This window comes from Macaca thibetana, chromosome 1 (genome assembly GCF_024542745.1).
Source record: "Macaca thibetana thibetana isolate TM-01 chromosome 1, ASM2454274v1, whole genome shotgun sequence".
NCBI classification, from domain to species: Eukaryota; Metazoa; Chordata; class Mammalia; order Primates; family Cercopithecidae; genus Macaca; species Macaca thibetana.
In genome coordinates, this window is record NC_065578.1 from 178,778,100 (window position 1) to 178,793,659 (window position 15,560).

Genomic DNA, 15,560 nt, shown 5'->3' on the forward strand with positions numbered 1-15,560 from the left:
ATAGATTTTGAAGGATCTTTTTCATATTAGTCATATTAACTTTAATTGTATTAAAAATATTATTCTTAGATTGACATTTGTCTTTTGACTTAGTTTATGGTGGTTTATTTTTTGCTATGCAAAATTTTAGATTTTATATAATCACGGTTTATCACAAAGGTTTTCTTTTGGTACTGGGTTTTGTAGCATTATGAGAAAGACATTTTGCAACCTAAGATTATAAAAATACTCACTTGTATTTTTTGTAGTACTTTTACAGTTTCTTTCTTTCTTTTTTTTTTTTTTTTTTTTCTTGAGGCAGAGTCTCGCTCTGTCACCCAGGCTGGAGTGCATTGGCACAATCTTGGCTCACTGCAACCTCCGCCTCCTGGATTCAAGTAATTCTCCTGCCTCAGCCTCCCAAGTAGCTGGGACTACATAAGCACACTGCCACACCCGGCTAATGTTTTGTATTTTAGTAGAGACGGGGTTTCACTGTGTTGCCCAGGCTGGTTGCAAATTCCTGAGCTCAGGCAATCTGCTTGCCTCAGCCTCCCAAAGTGTTGGGATTACAGGTGTGAGCCACCGCACCCAGCCTACAGTTTTTTATTTGACAGTTACGCTTTTAGATTCGTCTGAAAAATTCTGATATGAAGGGATAAATTGGGGGATTTCATTTTTAGTATTATAATCACAAATAGAATATCTTCAAAGAATAAGATGTGAATTGAAATGGTACCCAATTAATTGGTATATCTTTTTATTTCAGTTGCTTATGGATGCGTTTATCCTGTTACAATCACTGGGGCATCATCTGTGTCTACTGCCTCTAGTCCTCTCATGGTGCTTCACTCCATACTTCTACCAACATCTCCCTCTGCATGATAAACAAGACACACACACTCATGTAGAGATTTATGGTTGATAAGCGAAAAATGTATTTGTTAACCTCTATGGTGGGATTTCTTTTAAACTACACTTTCAAAGAAACGAGGCACAATGTCATATTCATCATTCCTGAATCATGTCCTTTGGTCTTTTGATTTAAGACACATATTCAAGTACACATCTTACACAGTGCAGAAACTGGTCTAGGTCAAAACAGAGAAAGAACAAACCATAGGAACACAAATATCTTAAAATCTAAAAGAAAGAGATAAGTATTTCATGGATAATTGATCACCTTTTAAGTTTAGAGAATTATACATCTACAGATAAACTGATGACGCATTCTCCTTCAGCGTAATCAGAGGAAACCAAGCAACCATTTCCAGAAATGCAAACTGCATAGGTCAGAGGTCTGTGTAACTGCAGGCTGTAATATGATGATGAGCATACTAACTTAGCGCTTATCATGTGCCAAGTACTATGCTAAGATTTACAAATATTAATACATTTTAGTCTCACAACAGCCCTATGAAGGCAGGCAAGTACTAGTTTTATTCCCCACACTACACAGATGGGAAAACCCAGGCAAAAAGAGCCTCAGCAATTTGCCAAGACTACATGTTAGTGAGTAGCTGAGTCGGGATCTGAAACCAATCTGCCAGATTTTTGGTCTGTGTGCTTACCATGACATTGTATTTCAGGTCCAGGGAAAACAGCCCCAATGACCATATTAGAATCTCCAGCCATCCTCATTTAAAAGCTGAGTCTGACCTCAAGTAGCCAGTTAACAATGACTTCTCAAAGGCTTCTGAGCAAAGGTTGGTCTGGACTTAATGTCAGTGTCTTATTCCCAAGGAGGAATCTCCCTTAGTCGAGTCAGCATCTGCCATTCTAGCCACTGTCCCACTTCTTTAGTGAACTGGGGTAGTTCTTAACTTCAGTTTCCCCTTCTATCGAGTAGGGATAATCATGATAATAACTATGTTTGAAAAAGCCTTATACACTGTAAAGCACGAATCCAAGTTGTAACGGTTCAGGGGCAAAATAACCAGTCACATGTAAAGTTCCAGGTACAGAAGGCAGGAGCTGTACTAGTCTCTACAGAGAACAGCCAGGGCCTAACGAGGCCCATGGGCCAGGTAGAGGCTGCCTGGAGAGGTACTCATAGCAAGGCAGGTCCCTTCAGTTACACCAGCCAGGAGTCCAGGAAGAAGGCATTGCTTTGAATGTCTAAATTCTGTAGTATCACTCAGGAGAAAATAACTCCAAGGGGAAGTGCAATGGGTAAAGAAACCTTTGACTTCCTCTCTTGTCACTGAGGCACGATTTGAGAACTTCCCTCATCCCCAAGCAGGCCCTGCCTGCAGCTCCAGTCCTCTCACCTTTCACTGAATGGTGCCAGGGGGCCAGGAAGCACCCAGCAGGTCTCCACTGCTACAGACAATACAAGCACTTGAAGGGCAAGGGAGTAATTGAAGGAAACCAAAGGGACTCGGAAGGCCCTGCCAGTGCGTCCCTGCCAATGGTCTCTGAAGACTCAGGTGCTCCCTCATCTTGCAACGCGGCTGCCTGGCAGCAGGGAGTGACAAATGGTCTTATTTTCCACTTATCTCTCTAACTTTAAAAGAACAGGCTCATGATACCAGCTGGCAAGGGAAGGAAAAGTAGCACTTGGATTTTTTTTAATATAGAAAGTATAGAGCATTTCTTAACTTTCTGTCATAGAAAACGTTTCCAAGTAGAAATTTTTGCTGGCTTTACCTCGGCTAGACCAAACTTGGCATGAAGGCAGCATCCAGCATGGTATCTATTTTGTGCTGGCCGAGGGGAGGAGAGTGAAGAGGTGGGGCCAGTCTACTCAGGCCCATCTACTATTTATAACAAGTGCTTCCATGCTAATTGTGCACTGGCCTTCTTCTGGATGCTCTCTTTATTAACTATGTGCTCCTCCTCAGAACTCCAAGTGGTGGATGCCATTATTTCCTCCATATTATAGACGTGGAAACAAATACAGCTAAGTTACCTATCCAAGACAGCACAGGCAGTGGTGACGCTGGAATCAAACCCCAGCTGGTAAGACAGAATTCACAACCACTCCATTCCAGGCTCCCATACACGCATGTTTCATTTTTCCTATTGAAGTGAGCGCCATCAGCATGGCCCAGGAACCGCCTAAAAGAAGGAAATAAAACTAACATTTTGCGAGCACCTTCTCTGAGTCACACACTGGGCTGAGCACTTTTACTTCAGAAGAAGGCAGTTAAAGCTGTGAGCCAAGGTCGACTGGCTTCTGTGATTCCATGAGCCCCATGTGCACTTCGAGCCATTAAGACCTTTCTCAGGCTCAGCTCAAGACATCAGGGAGCTTTCAAAGCCTAAACCCAAGACCATGTTCCTCACTTATCTTGACTTAAATTTATCAGCTTTTGTGACTACAATATGGCCTATCACAAATCCATCAAACACTTCTCCTGCCCTTAGGGCTCTTTACCGCGTCCTATGATTCACTAAAAACTGAAAAAGGGAAAAATGATTTTCTCTCTTACCTTTGGGAAATAACAGCTTCAGAAGCCAATAGAAGCTGCCCTTGCCAGCAAAAAAGTTACAGTAGAGGCAGCTAAAGTCTACCACTAAGCAGCACAGAAAGGAGCAAGGTGGCGTTGCTCTTGTTCATTGGCCAAGCTGCCTCCCAATTCTGCCTCTCTGGTGATCCCCCACGTACCCCTCTTTCTCCAGATCACCACCCCCACCAACATACAAAAGGCTGAGTGTACACTCCTAGTGCTCACTTAACGCCTATCCCACCTATGGAGATTCCAAGCAGAGAATGAGGGCCACTGCCTCCATCAAACTCCTTTTCTCTTAGATCCAATAAAAACGAAAACTTGAAAGAGAAGGAAATTCTCACACTACCACTGCTACCTCTCAGTCACATAAGCCAGCACAGTGCAATAGAAATACGTGAGGTATGTGTGTACTTTTAATACTTCTAGTAGCCCCATTAGATAAAAAGAAGCAGGTGAAATTCATCTTCATGTATTTTATTTAACCTGATAGATTTAAAATATATCATTTAACACGTAATCAATAACAAAATTATTAATGAGCTATTTTATATTCTTTTTTCATGTTAAATTTTCATTTAACATGAAATTTAAAAGTTCATTTTCCACTTATAGCACATCTCAATTAGGACTAGTCATATTTCTCATGCTCAGTAGCCACATGCGGCTCATGGCTACTGTGCTGGACTGCACTGACAAACATTATTCTCTCTGTTACTGTCTCACAAACACAGGTATCTTTAACCCATCTTCACTGAGTGCGATCAAAAATTATGAGACATAAACAGTGAATTGTGACTTTGCCTCCAAGTGCTTTTAATTTCTGAATAAATCTGATGTATTTTCTCATTTAATTTTCACCATAACCTTGTGAAATAGGTCTCACAGCATTTTAGATGAGTAATAGATCAGCATAACACCATCTCTCTCTCTCTCACACACACACACACACACACACACACACAGAGCCACATGCACCTGTTATATGCTCTCATTTAGGTATACCCAAGGATCAGAACTTAACTGAAGCCACAGAGCAATACAAAGTCCTAGTGAAAGAAAGCAGCCAAATTCTTGCTTGTTTTACTGCTGCTCAATCTCACACCATCATTCCAGAAGAATTTACTGCAATAGTCTAAGCGCCTGCAATAATCTAAGCGCCTCCATTTAAAGGGATGTTTATAAACATCAGGCCCTCTTGGGCCTCAAACCAAACTTGGCAGCAGTGCGGGCCACCTGAGTTATACGGGAGGGCTGGTTCAGTCAGTGCCCAACCTGATTCCTGAAAAATCTCTCTGCCTCCAGCTCCCTGGCCAAATGCGAGCCCTCTGTCCTCTCAAGACCATGCAGTTCCTGCCTTCAGGGAGCTAACCAGCTCATAAGAGAGATTAGACATAGAAACAAATAAATCAAATAAATAAAAAGAATTCTGGCATGGCAGGAAAGAGATACCTTCTGAAGGTATTAGAGGAACCTCTATATAAAAGTTTACATTTGGAAAACGAACAGGATTTAAAGACATGAAGTCAGGAAAAGGGGCCCGTGCCAAGCAGAGGTCACTGTGTACTGGAGGGCCTAGATCAGCGAAGGTGCAGGATAAGTTCACAAGGCAGCCTTGCTCAGATGACTGAAGAAGGCGATCATGAAGGAACTGAGTATAAAACAAGGCTGCACCTGTAATCCTAGCACTTTGGGAGGCCAAGGTGGGTGGGTTGCCTGAGATTAGGAGTTCAAGACCAACCTGGCCAAAATGGTGAAACTCCGTCTCTGCTAAAAAAAATACAAAAATTAGCCAGGTGTGGTGGTGGCTGCCTGTAATCCCAGCTACTCAGGAGGCTGAGGCAAGAGAATTGCTTGAACCTGGGAGATGGAGGCTGCAGTGAGCTAAGATCAAGCCACTGCACTCCAGCCTCGGCGACAGAGCAAGACTCCGTCTCAAAATACACACACACAGACACACACACACACACACACACACACACACAAAGGCAGCAAAGGTGGATATGAGCCATCTTCAGGTGTCTTGGATGTTAACTAAGGACTTGGGATTTATTGGCTAAGAACTAGGCACAAACAGAAAGTTCTAGAGAAGATTTAATACCAACAGAGGAGTACTTTAAAAAGCCAATCTGATAGTGGTGCCAAAAAAATGAAGAAGTAAAAACAGACCAAAAACAAGCAAAGGAACAAATAAGCAATAAAGGAGGTTAACAGGAGATTCCTCCTGAGAACACTGCAGTTCTTGGGGTGATGGGCTGTCACAGCCAAAACTACAGTAGTGGTAGGAAAAGCAATGCTAGGAGAGGGTGAGATTTATAGGATCTGGAAACTAACTGCAAAAGCCAAAAGTGACTCAAGTTTAAAGCCTACATTATTCAAACAATGGAAACAGAAAAAGTGCAAAAAAGAAAGTCAATATAACTGTAAGAGTTTCTCCCCACTTGGGGGCGGGTTGCAGGAGAGATCATGATCTCAAGTCTGACGTACTAATTTCCCTAATAAGGCCTGAATGTGTTCTATGCACCCACTTTAGTTGTCTAAGAGAATGACTGTTGAAAGAAATCCAATAAGCACTTGGCTTTCTAGAACTTGCTTAACCAGTTCATGATAACTTGAACCTGTTGGTCACTTACTTTTTGCAAGCTGGTCTTGGCAATCTGCTCAGCTGTCCTCTGAATGACCTCAGCAGATCTGCTGACCACTATTCACATCTGCCCTGACAACCGAGGGAAGGAAAATTCCAATGTGAAGATGAAACCTTCTGAAGTGAATCTGACTTCTGAAAGGTTCACAGTGTGTCAGGAAGAACTTTAGATCTGAAACTTTTTATGCTTCAACACTTAAAGTGAAAGAAAATGTGTAAGTAAATATCACTGATGGAGCTCCTTGTCAATGATCTCCTAAATTTTCTGAAATCTAGGAGTCAAGATGCCCATTTAGCATTTAATTCTGCATGGTAGAACATGCTACAGAAACTCTGTCACACACATTCGTTGTGGTGGGGCTCCTAAATAACCAAGACATCGTGGAGCCCAAACTGCTTCAAAAAATGGAAAATACCATTTGTATAAACACATTGGGTATCAAAGCTCCTGAACATGTCTTCAGAAGCTCTGAAATTAACACCTTTAGGAAAAGGATCGAATGTGTGTGTACACACACTCAGAGATACATACTTCAGAGCCGTCCCCAAAGATGCTATCCTGCACAGACTTTGTCATATCTTCAACAACATGTGGTAATAACATTTTAAAAACATCTTTAAATGTTTAGCTTTTAAAGCATAAATAAGGCCACTTTATTTGGTGAAAAATAGAGGGGTGTTTTAGAAAGCAGAATATAATTGTCCAGGTTGAAATATATCCCAGTCATGGAGTTATAACTTCCTCTCGCAATGGGCGTTGGTCTCCAAAGACGCCTCCCAACAACTCCTCCCTTTTCTATGGGCAAATACTCAGGAGGTGGAGTGACTCTACTCCCTCAACTCTAGGCTGGTCTTATGACTTGCTTTGATCAACAGAAGGCAGCAAAAGTGGCTTTCTTGAATTTTCAAGCTCAGGTCCTAAGAGGCCTGGCAGTTTCCACTTCCTCTCTTGGAAGCCAGGCTGAAAAGTTTGGCTACCCAGCTGGAAAGAGTGGCCTTGTGGACAGAAGCCCAGATCCATCTGGGATAGTTGAGTTCAGCTGAGATCCCAGCTGTATGCAGCTGCATGACTGAGCCCAGGCGAGAACAGCAGATGAACTCTAGTCATCCCACAGAATCTTGAGAAATAAGCTGGTTATGTTTCAAGGTACCCTGGGGTATTTTACAATAAGAGATCACGGAAACAATGGGTTACAAATGGTTAAAAAGTGGGCCTATCACTATCACTCATCTGCCACCATGTGTGATCATTGTTGGATTTTGAAAACTTCCTCTTGCAAATTAATTTAAGTGAAGAAACACAGACAAGACCTTCCCTCGTCATATTTAAAATGTGGTATTCAGTAATATCTAGAGTACTGGGACTGTCTTGACATTGGATTTTGGTAATTCTTCCCCCAGAGCCCTACAGGGCTAGAAAAAGTATCTCCCTTGATTGGTGACGTTCTCTCCCCATTGTATTCCTGCTTTATTTAACACAATCCCACAAACTTGCTAATATTTATGTTAGAGAGATTAACAAGATGATAGAATGCTGGAGTAAATAAAATTTCAGTGTGGGTGTTGGGAAGATGAAGAAAATTTAGCAGAGGCCTTAACTGACACTTTATGGCATGAACTACCTAGAGGCACAGAGACAGCAAGGACCAGGTGGGCTTGGGGTAAACTGATTTTTAGCCCCAATTCTTGACCCTCCCTGCACCTATACCCTTGCTGTAAATGCACTGTGGTCAGAGTATACTTTTTTGCCTAACTTTGGGCTCACTCACGTGACCTGCTTTGGCTAGGGTGTGAGTGACAGTGCGCCAGCTCTGAGTCTAAACTTAGGAGGCACCACACGTATCACTTGCACTCTTGCCCTTCTGTGAAAGGAGATCATGCCCCCACTGGCTCACTGGTCCCTGGGGAAAGATGAGAGATACATAGAGAAGTGCCACCGCAGCTGACCCACCAATTCATAATCAAGAAAGAAACAACTACTTTCGAATGCGACTGAGAGCTTCAGGTGTCTTATAACCAAGTACCCCCATTTTTCTAAGAGAGAGAGTTATTTATTTAATTATTTCTTCTTTTCTCTTTCCTTCTTTTCCTCTGTTCCCATTTCCTATCTAGCTCTTCAGAAATGCAATCATAACCTTTACCTTCCCTTCACCAGACACTCCCTACACTGGAAGCTTATCTAACTATGTGCTTACTTTGAAACTCCAGAGCAGAAACTGTCTCCCACAAGGAGATTGCCTCAAGAGACAACAATCAATTTACAACCTAAAGTATGTCCCTGATGGAAGGCTCTCCCAACTGGAGAGTGTCTTGAGACAAAGACCACTATACAACCTAGCTCTGCTTGCAATGACTCCAGTTCGACCTACAGTAGATTAAGCACCAAAGCGAGTCGCGCAGACCCCCACCTGCTTACTCCCTCCCCTGGATGCCATTCATGCCAAGTCCCCCTTTAAAAGTCCATGCTTTCTGCCCCAAAAGAGAAACAGTACCCTTAAAGGCAGGAGCCTGTACCTCTTCCCCCAAGCTAAGCTGTGGAATAAAGTCACTTGCTTTATGCCAGACCTCGCTCTTGTGAATTAGACTCTGCAAGTCACGAGTGACTGCACCTGAGTTTGTTACAGTCTACAGCAATAGTTGACTAACACAAAGCTCCTTTATCAGATGCTAACATCTGCAAAATACACATGGTGCTTTAGAACAATAGAGTCTTCCTGGCTATACAGGTTGTGAACGGATGGTTAAGCAGTCCCATTGCCAAGCAGAATGTAAACACAACATATTGAATATCACCAAATCTTGCTCTGACAATCTAAGGTTATCTTTTTAAAGACTGTCATTTGGTATTCGACGTTCTCCATAATTTAACCCTAACTTAGTTTTCTAGCCAATTCTGTCCCATTTATAGTTTATGTTCCATTCATTAGTTCCATAAATTAGAATATTTATTATTCTTGAATAAGTCTCACATTACCTAGCTGTTCCTTTACCAGTTTAGATTGTGACAGGATTCATTTCTTTCAGTCCTTTAAGGACAGGTTTGGATGTCATCTCTGTGAGAAATCTGCTCTGATTCTGCCGTTTAAAGCAGAGCATCTATCCCCTGACTGTTATCGTGAGGTATGTCATTTCCTCTTAGGGTATTTGGCTTATTCTGCTTCGTAACACTTTCTTATCTTCTTACAAAGTCCTAGATGGCAAGGTTTATGGATTATTTACCTCTGTAATCTCCATGGCATTTAGCAAAAGGCCTTACACATAGGATACAGACCAATCAATACTTTTGTGCCCTCATACTTTAAAGAATGAGGGCTGGCTGCGGTGGTTCACGCCTGTAATCCCCGCCCTTTGGGAGGCCACGGTGGGCAGATTGCTTGAGTCCAGGAGTTTTAGACCAGCCTGGGCAACATGGCAAAACCCCATCTCTATTAAAAATATAAAAAAACATTGCCAGGTGTGAAGGCACATGCCTTTAGTCCCAAAGCTACTCAGGGAGCTGAGGCGGGAGGATCACTTGAGCCCAGGAGGTGAAGGCTGCAGTGAACCCTGATCGCACCACTGTACTCCAGCCTAGGCCACAGAGTGAGACTGTCTCAGAAAAAAAAAACAATGGGAGGCTGCTGCAGGGCATCAGGAAACAACATGGAGAAAGAAAGGTAGACTTTGGAGTCTGAGCAATCTGGATTCTAGCACTTCGTAGCTGGGTAATCTTGGACAAGTCCGTCTCTCTGTGCTCAGTTCCCAAGTATGTAAAATTTGCATAGCACATATTTCACAAGATTGTTGTGAAAATTCAACATAAAAATGAATGTAAATGCCTCACAATGTTTGACATATGGTGGCGGCTCCATAAATGGTAGCTCTATTATAAAAATGATAATGACACAGAACATAAGCTAGAAGTTAAACAAATCCCTGATGTTAAATTATTTTCTCTTAAAAGTTAAGCATTTGAGGGTGATGGTAATGACTCTAGTTCCAATCAACTCTTTCCATAAAAACTGTGGTTTCAAAGATCTAGACTGTAGTTTTACTAAAATGTTCATATATGTTACTCTTCTTCACAGTTCTCCATGCTATAGGTGGTTACCAGTAGAAGCGAATTTGTTCCAGGCAACTAATGCATCTTCTTGGAACAAAGTGAAACAAAGTCTTCCATCCCAAACACACGAGTCCACTTTCAAGGGAGCATTAGCTCTTTCGTACCATTCCCAATTCTTCACCAGGAGACTAAAACAATCATTACAATGAACCAAAAGCTAGAGATTCTAAAAGTAGTAGAATTATTTGACAGTGACTAAATGATGCAGCTACAGTTATTTACATGTAAACATTATCTCAGTGAGGTTCTACAACATATCTCAATGATGTCCCTTAATGAGTAAGAGTTGAAGTGTTTTTATAAATAAAACTATCATGCAAATGTCAAGTAGTAGGTATTATTGTTAAAATAATTCCACAAAAACTGCTTAATCTGCCTTGTACTAATTGAAATTTTGTTTATATATCCAAATTTCACAATAATCCTCTAAGGGCCAATCTCAAGATCAGGCAAGCATAAAAGCCTCTAAGTGGCCAGGTAATGTCAATGAGCAAACTGAACTTGGTGTGCATGCAGGGAGGAAGCCCGTTCACTGGAGGCCACAGCCTGGCTGCAGGGGCAATTGGTACTCCACCCCCTACTATTGTCTCAAGGAATGAAGACCTATTGTTGCCAGCTCTTTTGAAGAAATTTGGGTTTTATTTGAAATATCCTGATTTTTAAAGGCTGCCTTGCTTTTTATCTTAAAATTCTTTGGGAAGGGGGCAAAAAAATGTATTTGCAGACCAGATGTGGCCATGGTTTGCCAATTTGTGGCCTTTGCACTAGATATCCTAAAGTCATTTTGAGTCAACAGAGAGAGGTTAAAAGATTATTATTGGATTCATTGTATTTTTATTTAAAATCTGAAAATGTATAGTTCACTCTCTATTACGCTTTAAAAAAACACCTCACTCCCTCATTTATAAATCCTCACTCACTCCCCTTTTGGACTTCTGTTTTTAGTCCTATAGTTCTCCTCTACCAGGACACCCCATGGCCACTGTCCCACGTACGAATTTAAATCTGGCTGGTTCTTTGAAGCTTGATTTAAATGCTAGTTCCTGCAAAAAAAAAAAAAAAAAAAAAAAAAAAAAAAGACCTCCATGTTCCTCCTCAAAGACCACTTTGTATAAATTATGATGTAGATGATCCAAAGTAAAGATTCACATTGATTTCCAGTGGGTCTCATCACCCCTTCACCTCAGATGATATAACCCAATAATCACTGTAATTATTCACTGTCACAAAAGTGAAAGGCTTAGAAGGAATAAGATCTAATGCTCCATAACAGAGTAGGTTGACTAGAGTTTAAAATAATGTACTGTATATTTCCAAATAGCTCAAAGATAGGTTTTGAAATGTTCCCAACACATAGAAACGATAAATGCTCGAGGCGACAGATATCCTACATACCCTGACTTGATCGCTACACATTCTAGGCAGGTAACAAAATATCACAAGCACCCCATAAATATGTACAAATATTATGTATCAATAAAAAAAGTAAAAGGCCTAGAATCAATGGGTCAAGAGTCAAGTTTGATAGGACTCACCGCCAAACACATCTCCATTCTGGTAGTTTTTCCCTTTCTGGGCTTCCTCTTCATTTTGAACAGTGGCAACATGCTTGGCGGAGGCACAGCCCATAGTCTCATTCGGTCAGCTTCAGCCGGGCTGAACTGTAAATCATCTCTACAGACACAGGGACATTTTTTTTTCTTTAAACACAAAGAAAATCCACCTTGCTGCTGAGTTGGTCAAGATGTGTGCACCTGTAAGAAAAGAAAGCTAGATTAGAATGGGCGGTGACTGCAGCAAAACACAAGCCTCAGTATCTTGGTGTGCTGTGGCCTGCAGTGTACTAGAAGTCATGCACAGACCCACCCATCGATTGCACTGGTGTTGTGGTGGGCACGGAAGAAACACATGCACCATGGCCCATTCTCACTTGATTTCCCACTCAGAAAGCAAGATGGAAAGGCATGTCCCTATGTAACACATGGCCGAGGAGTGAACTTTTTGAGGAGATACCAAAAATATGTATTTATTCAAATACATATTTGGGCACTACTGCTTGTCACACATACTCTTAAAGTACCTGTAGGTTTACTAATGTTCTGAAATCTCAAACACTGTCGAGGAAGGAGAGCACACTCTCGAGATCCACCTAGTTCAGGAGGCTGGGAAAAGCTCTTCATCTTCCTCATCCTACCCTGCAGGCCAGCCCTCCCAGCTCCTCAAATTTTGCCAGGAAAAGGTAGCCATCCTCCTCAGACTGGAAGATGGCTATTTTATACATTTCTGGTTAAGGCTGTAAATAATTCAGCATTTTACTTTACCTGAGGTGACACTGTTTTGATGACAAAGGAAGGAGATGGAGCAAGGTCTTAAACTTACTTTTGTCCATTTTCTCCTTAGCTAGCCAAATGTTTTAAGGATTGGGCAGAAGATGTCAAATATGAAGAAAAGCAACAAAGCAGTTGTCAAGCTTTTGGAGTAAACTTTGTGCCTCTACTGATCTCTCATAAAGACTTAAAGAGTATTTACAGATACACCGCAAAGGAGATAATCTTCAAGTTGACCTAAGTGACTTTACCTTTCCCTGCCCCACCCAAGGTGGCTGCTCAAATTCTGAGTGTTTGCTATGCTTAACTTGCTCATTTTTGTTTTATTCTTTCATCATCCTAACCCAACCATTCCAGGCCTATGGATGACTTATTCCAGTCTTGTAAATGTTTCCTTTGAAATATCTCTCCTACACATTCCTTTGTTCCCATCCCTCCCATTGTAATACAGGTCCTTACCTCCTCAGAGTCCTGGCAGTACAAAGAAGGCATCAAGCCTCTTTTAATCTTCATCAGCACCCACGTCCCACTGCCCCCCGCCCATGAATAGTGGAAGTGTCTCAAGTTTCACAGATAGTGCTACTATACAGTAGCTATACGCTTTCTCTACCAAGAAGACTAGAGCTCCTAAATCCTCCTTGCTAGAGCACTAAGGACAGCTCTGGATGTAGAAATTTAATCATTTAAACCATAAAATCTCAGCAAAGAGAATTTTTCAAATTAGCATAATCAATCTAATAAACAAACTTAGATATAAAGGCAGTGATCTTAAATTAACCCAAGCAAATACAAATTGCAGTAAATACTGGCAATGACTGTAACATTAGTCATGTCTCATATAATTCTTCAAACTATTCTCTATCACTGGTTGTATTAAATTATTATTAGGAAGTGTAGAGTTTGTTGGTAAAGTTCTACAAACCAGGAAGATTTTTCTCCTAGATGACTAATGCTTATATCCTCCCCATACTTGATGTAACTTCATGTTAACAGGTCTTCATCTCAAAACTATATGAAATCCAGGCCTGCGGATGTGCACACACACACACACACACACACACACATCCTATTCCATTACTTAGCAGTAATGTCTTCAAGGCTACAGTATTTCTATTTGATGATCTAGTCATACTGGTATATAGAGCTCAGGGGCCTTATGGAGAAGAGATGCTGATATTTTAAAAATTGCACGCAATACAGTGTAATACGAGCTCTGATTAAAGTTTCACAGGAATCTATGGCGACGCAGAATTCAAAAAAGCAGATTAGATTATGACTGGGCAGAGGAAGGAAGTAGTATTTTTCTAGGGTATCAAAGGTTTGGGAGAAATTTACCAGGCTGAAAGGATGGTAGCATTATTCAGTTGCAAGGAACAGCCTGGGCTAAGACACTAGAATGTGGAAGAGCATGGCACATTTGCGTGTGTTCATTTCAGAGGGGTCAGGTGGGGATGGGGGGCAGGGCAGAGGACTGGACTGCTGATACTTTGTGAAGGGCCTGCAGAAGGACTTGCTACCTTCATCCAACCAAATAAACTATGGGATGTCGTAAGACCACAGGCAGTCTTTCTGATCCAACTTAGAGCACACTGTGAGAAAATATTAAATTAGTTGTGTAGAGGTCCATTCTGTCAACCTGTCATAGTTTTTGAAGAAACATCAATGAAATATTAGACAAGAGGGAGAGGACAAGGGGTTCAGCTGTAAAGGTGGGAGAAGACAAGAGTCCCCTCTGTAACCCGGAGGCTGCTGTGAATTGCTGATTTTGTTGCTGCGGCCAATGCTGTTGCTGCTTCTGCTTTTGCTGTTGTTGTTATTGCTGCTGCTACTGCTGCTGTTTTGGATTCCCAGCCAGCACCCTGTCAGGGGCAGCATCCATCCCGCTGCTTCCTCATCCCCAGCATCATCATGCAAGGTAACAGGTGTGGGCTCCCAGACATGATTCCTTACTGTTCAAAAAGGAAGTGTGGTAAAACCACTTCACACTTACACATACGCAGGAGAGATCGAAGTGAGAAGGGGAACCTAGGTGGCTTCCCTGCCACCTTTTCAGAATAAATTAAGTAAAAACAGGAGAGAGGGGGCAATCCTAACAGAATCAGAGTACACTGAGAAGTAAGAGACAACTCAACAATAATGCTCTTTGAGAGTCCTCTCGCTTTTCCAATTTCATGTCTACAGCCTCTTATGCTATCCAAGAAGCAATGGGAAGAACTGAAGACATGACTTATCTTTTGCTACTCCTGAAAGCAGCTACTGGTGTTTCTTCTGTGCTTTAAAAGTTGTGTTTGCATTAAAAAATTTTATTTGAATTTTAAAGGTGGAAGTTATTTGAAATCAAATACACTGCAGAAGGCTAACAAAAATAAGATACAAAAGAATGGCTCTGTTTTTTTAAAAGAATGTCTCTGTTATTCAAGCATTGGGGTGAGGGGTAGGTTAACAAGTAGATTTGACATGATTTACACCCAATTCAAATGATGACTCAAGAAATTTCAATTTAATTACACATATTTTAAAGCACTATAGCTCAATATGAGTTCTCACCAAATTATAAATAGGTATAGATTTTGTTTCTGAAACATACGTGCTATATCATTTTACAGCAGCAATTCAAATTTAAGAGTGATGTTTTCAAGTTTCAGGACCTCATGAGGAATGTATTTTAGTAATTTACCCATTTGAAGGTGATAATTATGAAGTCATTTGAGGGGCAAAAGATCTCTAATTCACAAAGTTAATCATAGATCACTGAAGAAAGTTTTTTACTATGTCATTTGGATTCTGCACATAAACACTTGTCCAATTATTCATTCATTTAATCAACAGATTTTGGTTTTAAAATAGTAAGTGGCAGATATGTGTTTGGTAGGTATTGTGCATATAGTGGCAAACAAGGCAAGATGTTTTTCTTCTCTATCCCTATAGAACAAGAATGATCAGAGACGGAGATAATTAGAAAGACCAGTTTTGCAGCAATAACATGCAGCTATTGCAGTTTAAATACAGGATGACAAGAGAGTTCACCTCACAGGCATTTGACTCAGCTTTGGAAT

At 41.2% G+C, this 15,560-nt stretch overlaps 2 protein-coding genes across 2 annotated transcripts in view; one reads left to right on the top strand and one right to left on the bottom strand.

Annotated features, from left to right (window-relative positions):
• ARPC5 (actin related protein 2/3 complex subunit 5) overlaps nucleotides 1-15,560 on the top strand; it is a 1,051,210-nt gene that overhangs the window by 192,807 nt on the left and 842,843 nt on the right. The gene's annotated exons all lie outside the window — the stretch shown is intronic.
• C1H1orf21 (chromosome 1 C1orf21 homolog) overlaps nucleotides 1-15,560 on the bottom strand; it is a 247,439-nt gene that overhangs the window by 141,619 nt on the left and 90,260 nt on the right. Inside the window, exon 2 of the mRNA XM_050766010.1 lies at nucleotides 11,713-11,931. Within this exon, the coding sequence (XP_050621967.1) occupies nucleotides 11,713-11,806 (94 nt within the window). The 5' untranslated portion in view covers nucleotides 11,807-11,931. The remainder of the gene's footprint in view (nucleotides 1-11,712; nucleotides 11,932-15,560) is intronic.